Here is an 8,883-nt window from a genome sequence, read left to right as displayed (position 1 = left end):
TGGAATGACATTTCTCTATTCAAGAGAATGGTCCCATTCCCTTCTTTTTTCTTGGGAATAAAATTCTCATTCCTGTTTCAATCAAACAGACTATGGGCCCGAATAAACCATTCTGATTCTAATTTCGAAGGATTTTGGTTCTAATTCTGATTCCGTTTTTGATTTCGACTCTGAACCAAATGGACCCTAAGGTTGGCGTTGGATTGTGATTGAAGAAATAAAATATCATATATCTGATAAAAGGTGTGATTGAAAGAATGGGTGTACTCATCATAAGATTATCTCTATTAGTAAGAAAACTTCAAATGCACAATACGTATTAGTGGGACAGTATAACAAGAGAGAAACAGAGAGAAATTCAAACCAATAAAAGCGACAGAAACACAGAAAGTAGAACAATCATATAATTAACCATTAACAAGCTTTGACAAATTAAGCAAGAAGGTTTTCAGCTGGGTTGCAGAGTAATCAAGCAAGTATGTCTTCCAGGCGTTTGGTTTTCTCCATCTCTTCCAACTGCTTGTCCTTGGGGAGCTTCTTGAGCCTATCACGCTCCAGTTCTCCACAAAACTTCCTTCGGTACATCTCAGTGAATGTGATTGGCTCATCCAGCACTGGCGTCTCTCCTTCTCTAATCTGGAGTGGATACACAATTGCCTCAGGTGCTGGGTACAGGAAGGTTGCGATTGAGAGACGACTGCAGCTGGAGTTCACTACTGCCCGGTGATCTGCGTTCTTGAACCGCCCATTGCTTAGATACTATGAGCAGCCACATCAACTGTGTATTAGTCTCTATATATGGGGAAAGCAATACAAATTAATGGGAATGTTAAGTATTGGATTGGGTAGGCTTAGTTTCTCAATTTTGGGCTGGCCCTAGCCTTCTGAGTCAGATGCATTTAAGTTGGCTTCAGATTAGGGGTGTCAATTGGACTAGATTTGGTCCAATCTAATTCAATGAATATTTTGGACCATTTTGGACCAGTCCAATTCAATGTCTGGACTGCCCAATCTGTTCAAATTAATTTTGATTTAGATTGGTTCTAACCTAAGCCTGGTCCATTGACACCTATGCTCTTATCTTCTTATCAATGGATCAGATATTGACTCAATCCAACCCAATCCAATATAAATTCATTATGGATGGACCAGGTCCAATCCAATCCAATAAATACTTAGAACCATTAAGTCTGACTGGTCCAATTCAATATGTCTTGTTGGTCCATCCAATCTGTCCAAATTGATTTTGGTTTGGATGAGGTCCAATCCAAAACCGGTCCATTGACACCCTTACTTCGGATATCTACTTAGCCATAATTGGACCGAATCCGATGGGATCTAAAAATACGATCCACTCATTTATGGAATTCAGTATTATTTGATCTGATCCGATTATATGTATGCATATGTAAATATCATTTTTTTAGTACTAAAATTCTTCAAAATTAAGTTGGAATTGGGGTTTAGATAAATTAAGTTTTTTTATTTAATTTTATTTGTAATTTATGATAATTTTTTTATGGACTTGATGAATTAGATCGAAATCAGATGACCAGATATATAAACCAATCGAATTTAAATCTATCTTTTACATATCCATTAAATAACAGATTGAATATGAATCTCTTAGATTCTTAATTATCTGAATGGATTCTGATCCTATCTGTTTGCAGCCCACTTAATTTCATCTGATCATCACTTAATTAGTAAATAATATTATACTATTTCATATTGATAGGTTTTTACTCACATGGCCGTGGTCGCCAAGGTTAACGACGAATGCACCCTCGATGGGCTGAACAGTGATCCATGTCTTGCCACCATCCCTAGTAGCCTGGAGCCCTCCGACTTGGTCTTGAAGCAGAATGGTGATCGTGCCGGGATCAGTGTGTCTTTGGACGCCGAGTGTGAGGTCAGGCTGTGGGCACTTAGGATAGAAGTTGACAATAATCTTTTGTTCCATCTCAACGCAAGCCTTACTAAGCTCGTCTTTGCCAAGGCCCATTGCCTCTGATAGCACCTCCAGCAGCCTGCATGCTAGGTCCGTCATCTTCTCACTGTAGGTCTCAGTCGCCGCCACCCATCCCTCTGGTTTGTCCGGCCACCGCGAGTAGTCCCGGCTGCGAAGTGGGTACGAGAAGTAGGTCACAAACTCACGCCAGTCCTGGACTGCTCCTCCCTGTAAATCATCTTTCACATAAGCACAAATTCGTACAAAGTAGCCACTAGTTCATCAGTATCATGACCACTGCTTTTTTATATGCGAGAAATAGCAAGACAATGCAGAATTTTGAATCCTACACAATTCAAAATGACAAATATCTCTATCTTAAAACACTAATACCGTATATTAACATCAGAACTGGCACCTACACCAACTGTATGATGGAACTAAGAATTCTTAAAGTATGCTGAACAGTAATTCTCATGAAAAACATCACATGCATACCTGAATATGACTAGAGACAAGGAATCCACCCTTCTTGCCACCAGTCATATCATACCGGAGCTTCTCCTCTTCAGGCAAAGCAAAGAACTCTCTACCCAGTCGAGCCATCTCAGAGATGAGATTTCCATCCACGCCATGGTCGATGATTTGGAATATCCCCCACTGATCACATGCTTCTACGATTTTCTGGCATATCTCCATTCTCCGACCCTGTGATTCATCAATTCCAGCAAGAGAAATAACTGGGATTTCATTGCTGAATTGGTTGTGAGCCACCTTAGGACGCTCGTCTTCACTGCGGATAAAGCTTGGAGGAAGTGTCTTTTCCTCAACTAATGCCGTCAAAGTTGCATGCCCCATTTCTCTCTTTTTGGGTATTGTGATAGTGTTATGATATATGCAGCCATATTTATAGATTTGAATTTGCTATAGCTACCTTCATGGGTGGCACATTCAGAGGTAGGTAGAGAGAATGGACAACCAAAAATGTTGCCTTGGCACATTCAGAGATTAGTATATTTCTGAAAGAATATATGAATAGAAATAATGATGCAACCTGGGTTGATTTAATGCAAACCTAACCCAAAAATGTTGCCTTGGTTTGAATTGGAATGAACCTATATAACAGGTTGGATTAGGGTTGTGGCCTTGGCAAATCTAAACCTAACCCAGCCGGTCCCCCCATCCCCTTCCCCAAGTAGTAGTAGTAAAGCGCAAGTAAGCTCAATTAATTAAGCTTCACTTATTAAGATGGCACCACCTACTTCTGCCTTGTGGAGCTATGATGCAGTTAGTCTAGATCATCTCAGATAGGAGCCTTGCACATTGAACAAGGTTGTGAAACTGTCAACAATCTATGACGTGTGCCATATATCATCTTGAATTGAAGCTTTCCCAAGGTTGTGAAACAGTCAACAATAGACAGTAGATGCAAATTTTCATTTGAAGAATTAATTGCTATAGTGAAAAGTTTATCTAGATCACTGATTTAGGTAGGAATGATTTTCTCCATGAATAGAGATAGGCGGGTGGAGATGGATGTGGCAAGCATGCAACCATGGAAAATATAATAAATCTCTTGGCCATTATAAATCATGAACAGATTACTCAGCCAGATACCCTTTTCATAACTAGATGATTCCTTCACCTGAAAATGGTTTCAAACGATTGATATGAAATGGTCTCTTCAATAACCTACATGTCATTGTTAGATAGTCAGTCCAGCTTCAACAACACCATCTCTGTGCATTTTATCTGAACGTTTAGCCTGTTCAACCCATGGCAACCGTCATTTAACTGGGATCCAGATAGGTCACTCGGTCACTGGTTCAGTGGTATCTGATGAACTGGTCCAAGTCTCATAAGTCTTACAACATTAATGTTTAATTAGTATCATGGTTTTTAAAAACGACCCAGAGGCCGAACCGATCAGGGGTCTGGTTACCGGGTCGAATGGTCCGATTGTTCGAATCGAATACTCAGCCCGTTCTGATAAAAAAATAAAATAAAAATAAAAAATTGTCAAAATTGTTCAAACGGTTCAAACGGTTAATCGCCCAAATCAGCAGTTTGTTGACCAAAATCAATGGTTTTGGACAAATTTCCGGTTTTGAGGAAAACGAAAACCGGTCACCTGACCGATTCTCAGTTTTTCCAATCCAACCATCCGATCCAGTCCGATTTTGAAAATAGTGATTAGTATTAAACTTTCCTGAGTTGTTGGTCCTATCTGTTTTTGAAAATTTGAAATAATGACATATTATTATACTTTTTTATCAACTATTTACATATAACTTTTCACTATTTTGAATGATATTCAATTTAGTTTATTCTCTTCAAAGAAAGTGTATATATGATATGCATTTATTTCTTTTTGAAGTTTTGTGGTTAACCTTTTCACAAATCTATTTATTATCCTAGTCTTTTGACCATTAATTTTCAGGAACTTATTTTCAACCCAAACTAGTCATGCTCAGCCATCAAAGAGATTGTTAGGTAATACCAACCATCAAATGATGAACTAGATTTTGTTTTGACAGGTAAAAAACTATGATATAATAACAAAAAGAGATAGATATACAATCTTCAACCCTGGGTATCTCATTAAAGTAATTGTTATAGATATACAATCAAGTTTCCTAATAGCAAAAAAGTATTCAAAAACAGCCAATGACAAGTCCAAGGATAGTCCTTGTGATCCTTGAAGGTGCTTATCAGGCACTGGGAATCAGCATATATGCAAACTTCATTAAAAGACCAACTCTGAAGTTCTTAAATTGCCTGCAATACAGCAAATAGTTCAGCCTGAAGAACTGAATTGACTTCAGAAGTATGACCTTCTAAAATTTTTAATACAGATAAGTTTCTTGAGACAATAACAACTCCAAAGGTATACAGAGAATGAGATATTCTTCCTGCATCAGTGAAAATGAGATAGTCAGTTTGCTGAGTCAAGCTTATGGTTAAAACATTCTGACCTTGAGGATTGGACAGGGAAGTAGGGCTAGGATGATTAGAGAGATGATAAAGAGTATTCACTAGCTTAGCCACTTTCTCTGGGGTAGTAACTATATTATTAAAAACCAGATCATTCCTAGCCTGCCAGATAGAATACCAAGCGATAGCTAACCAGCCGAGAATTTGCAAGAAAAGATTATGATCATTGACAAGATTATGCAAGACTTTAAAATTAGAAGTGATATCATCCTGAAGCAAAGTGTGCAGATGCAGATTCCAAGGATTTGAGAAAAGAACAGCTTGGGAAAACAGACAATTAAGGTTTCATCCTGATTTTTACAAAGGCCACACAAACTCTGATCGATGTCCAGATGTAATTGAGTTCTGACAGGAATGAACTTGTTTAAGAGACGCCAGATAAATAATTGGTATTTAGGAGGAACAGGAAGCTTCCAAATGTGCTTTAAACAAAATTTCAAATCAGAGTTGAGAATTGGCAAAGCATTTTGCAAATCTTTTTTTATAATGAAATTTGAGGGAGAATTTACCAGAAGTGTGATGAATCCAGATCCAGGAAATGTTATTAATAGCAGGATACACTGGGGTTCATAGCATTCTATCAACTTCTGGAGAGGGAAAAGAGTTCTGAAGGGATTCTAAGTTCCAGTGGCCTTCTTGAATAAAAGCTGTGATTGAGGTCTAATTAAGGTGCTGGGGCAAAGGTTGGGAGATCCAACCGAATTGGCCTTCTGAATGGATCCAAGGGCTTTGAGACAGGGGAAAAGAGGAGTCTTCATTGACCAAGCCCCCACATTTTGAGGCTATATCTTTTAACTGTGGTCCAATGGGTTTCCAAAAAAAGGAACTTGTAGAAGGGATGGAATAAGGAAAGATATTATTGTTTTTGAGGTATTTCGCTTTCCAACACCTAGCCCATAACCTATCTTGCTCATTCAAGAAGTGCCAAACAACTTTCTTCAGAAAACTTTGGTTCATTAACTTGAACCTTTTGAACCTTAAGCCTCCATGAGATTTAGGAAGGGTAAGAGTATTCCAAGAGCACCATGTTAAAAGGTGTTTGTTTTTGTCTGAGACTCCCCACCAAAAGTTACAGATAGTTTTCTCAATGCTATCAATGGTTTTTTGGGGGAAATCGATCAAAGACAATGCATGTAGAGGCACTGATTGGAGTACAGATTGGATGAGGACAGCTTTTCCTTGATTGATAGCTGAGGCTTTCCATTTGCTTAGCTTGACCCATAAGTTCTCTAGGATGTAATTCAAGTTGTTATGCTTGTTTTTATCCTAGAAGAGAGGGAGGCCAAGATATTTGGAGTGTTTGCTCAAGGGTTTAATTTTTAGTTGCTTACTGATCATATGCTAGAGTCTAGTATGTGTATTTTTGCTACAGAAAATACCAGATTTATCCAAATTAATGACTTGATCAGAGGCTTCTTGGAAAGAATTGAGGATTTGGCCTAAATTATCAAGCTCCTTCCTGTGTGCTCTAAGGAAGAGCATTACATTATAAGCAAAAAAGAAGTGCGAGATCTTAGGAGCAGAGGCAGAGATAGGGATGCCTTGGATTCTACCCTCTTGTTCGGCTTTATGAAGAAGTCTTGAAAGAGCTTTCATGTCAATGATGAACAAGTAGGGAGAGAGAGGATTGCCTTGGCGAAGGCCTCGAGAAGGGCAAAAGTGACCCTCTAAAGTCCCATTGATAAGAAGAGAGTAAGAAATAGAGGAGATGCACTCTTTTATGATAGCACAAAAGGAGTCCGAGAAACCTAGGAGAGACATAATTCTAAGGAGAAAGCTCCAATCCAGTCTATCATAGGCTTTGGACATATCCAATTTAATAGCTAGATAGTGAGTCCCTTTCTTTTTGTGCTTTAGAAAATGAAACATTTCTTGCGTTATAATGGAATTATTAGACATTTGTCTTCTTGGCACAAAAGTAGCTTGATTGGGACCTATACATTTGTCTAAAACTGTATGGGGACGATGAGTTAAGACCTATGCTATTACTTTATAGATTACATTACAGAGGCTAATGGATCTGTAGTCCTGAACTTGATTGCAATCCACCTTTTTCGGGATGAGGCAGATAAAAGTATGATTTAATCTCTTGAGGAGTTTTTTATTTAGAAATAATTCTTGAACAATCGAGATTAAATTAGGGCCCATCAGATCCCATAAATGTTTGAAAACCAGAGCAGGCACACCATCTGGCCCCAGGGATTTAAGGCTCCCTATAGAAAATAGAGCTGCTTTAATTTCCTCAGGCGAAGGAGGGGAGAGGAGCATTTGATTGTCTTGCTCAGAAATAACAGGGGAGATAACTTCAGACAACCAATCTAAGTTAGAGGAGTTCTGAGAGGAGTACAAAGACTTGAAGTACTCAAGGAAAGATGAGGAGATGTCGTCATGAGAGGTCTACCAAATGTTATGATCATTTTTTATTCCCTCAATGAAGTTTTTCTTCCTTCTAAAGAGGGTACTCTTATGAAAGAAATTAGTATTCGTATCTCCTAGTTGGAGCCAAGTCTATCTCGAATTTTGTCTCCAAAATCTTTCTAGTTGTTTGGAGGTAGTTTCATAATCAACATAAAGCTGATCCAGATTTCGAGGGAGTTTTGCTGTTCAGCCTTAATAATTTTCTCTTCAAGAAGCTTTAACTTTGTCGTGGGTTGAACAAAAACTTTGTTCTTCCACTCAATAAGATTTAATTTCAGAGCTTCTAATTTTTTAGAAAGCTTATGGGCTGCATAACCCGGGAGACTGGACTTCTAAGAATCTGAGATAAGGAGATGGTAGGAGGAGTCTAATAACCACATTTCAAAGAAACGAAAAGGTTTAGGACAGTTCTGACAAGGTGGGTTTAAATTTAAAATTAGAGGGTGGTGGTCAGAGCCCCATCTTTTTCCTTTTTCCTAGAGAAAAGGAAGCATTCGGGTAAAGATCAATTAAGTCCAGGGACAATACAGCTCTATCCAATGTACGAGTGATGAAACTATTGGTTCTTTTATTGGACCATGAAAGACCCCCCTGAATATTTAATTCCAGTAAATTATAGTCACAGATGAAATTCCTATATTCAGTGGAAGTCACAAGGGATCCTACTAGGAGAAGGATCTTTAAAGTTACAAGAAGCACCCTCATTAAAATCACCAATTAAAAGCAAAGGCAAAGAAAAAGAACAAATCCAGGAGTTTAAGTCCCTCCAGAAAGAGTTTCTATGATGTTTAACTGGAGGTCCATAAAGGAAGCCAAGAAGCCAAGAACCTTTATTGGAATTAACTAGAAAGAAGACATACCTGTCTGTAGATTTGATAACAGAATACCTAGGTCCAAGGCAGATGAAACAGGTCCAAGGCAGATCTTCATACTGATAGGTAATCCAATTTGTGCCACTAACAAAATACCTAGTTTTCAAAGGTTGTAAAACTGAAATGATGACTTTTGCTCTGATGAAATTCTGATTAACTATAACAAATCGGGTTGGGCCTAGACGTTCAAAAAGGGGAGTTTCTATAGCAACTGAAAGAGATTCGAACGGGAGGTCATGGATTTGGACCTAGACCTCTATCTGTTCTAACTCTCACTCATACTGTGGACACCCAGGAACCCAAGGCCACATAAGGATCCATTGCCCATTGTTTCGGATTCTGTCATAGTCCCCCTGATAGTGAAAGTTCAAACGAAAATGGCCCCTATGGAAAGGAGCCAAGAATAAGCTATCGTCATATAGGTTCCAGAGCTCATACAAACCTTGGACTACCTCTTCAAATTGGTTAGTAAGTTTGGGGAAGACGTGGCAGATTAGAGAAAGGTACTGATGAAGGAAGATTTGGCCCGACCTCTTTATTATGAGACATGTGGCAGAAACGACAGCTCGGCAAAAGGGGCCAAGCCTAGGTGGGAACAAGGGGACACACTTCGCCGAACTGACCCACCTTGTAACAGCTCGGGATAGA

General features: G+C 38.8%; 1 protein-coding gene across 3 annotated transcripts; it reads right to left on the bottom strand.

Annotated features, from left to right (window-relative positions):
* Positions 1-264: 264 nt before the first annotated feature.
* LOC148852307 (naringenin,2-oxoglutarate 3-dioxygenase-like) lies at positions 265-8,568 on the bottom strand. 3 transcript variants are annotated; one of them, XM_088943151.1, is made up of 4 exons: positions 8,224-8,568; positions 2,450-4,863; positions 1,751-2,179; positions 265-759 (listed from the first exon to the last, which is right to left on the bottom strand). In XM_088943151.1, the coding sequence occupies exons 2-4, from the start codon at positions 2,807-2,809 to the stop codon at positions 469-471; spliced, it is 1,080 nt and encodes a 359-aa protein (XP_088799277.1). In that variant the 5' UTR covers positions 2,810-4,863; positions 8,224-8,568; the 3' UTR covers positions 265-468. The 3 variants fall into 3 exon arrangements, with proteins under 3 accessions (XP_088799277.1, XP_088799278.1, XP_088799276.1); XM_088943152.1 differs by having other exon boundaries at positions 2,450-4,729; XM_088943150.1 differs by having other exon boundaries at positions 2,450-8,568.
* Positions 8,569-8,883: the final 315 nt, after the last annotated feature.

The sequence above is a fragment of the Nelumbo lutea genome, chromosome 5 (assembly GCF_056320005.1).
Source record: "Nelumbo lutea isolate HS-2025 chromosome 5, American lotus-T2T, whole genome shotgun sequence".
Classification (NCBI taxonomy): Eukaryota; Viridiplantae; Streptophyta; class Magnoliopsida; order Proteales; family Nelumbonaceae; genus Nelumbo; species Nelumbo lutea.
Note: the sequence above shows the minus strand (reverse complement) of the source record. Positions and strands in the feature narration are given on the sequence as shown.

Coding starts and splice junctions, on each gene's coding strand:
- LOC148852307 (XM_088943150.1), bottom strand. CDS start 2,809: ATGGGGCATGCAACTTTGACGGCATTAGTTGAGGAAAAGACACTTCCT. Junction 2,180..2,449: donor TTGTCTCTAGTCATATTCAG/GTATGCATGTGA, acceptor GATGATTTACAG/GGAGGAGCAGTCCAGGACTG. Junction 760..1,750: donor ACCTTGGCGACCACGGCCAT/GTGAGTAAAAAC, acceptor GGCTGCTCATAG/TATCTAAGCAATGGGCGGTT.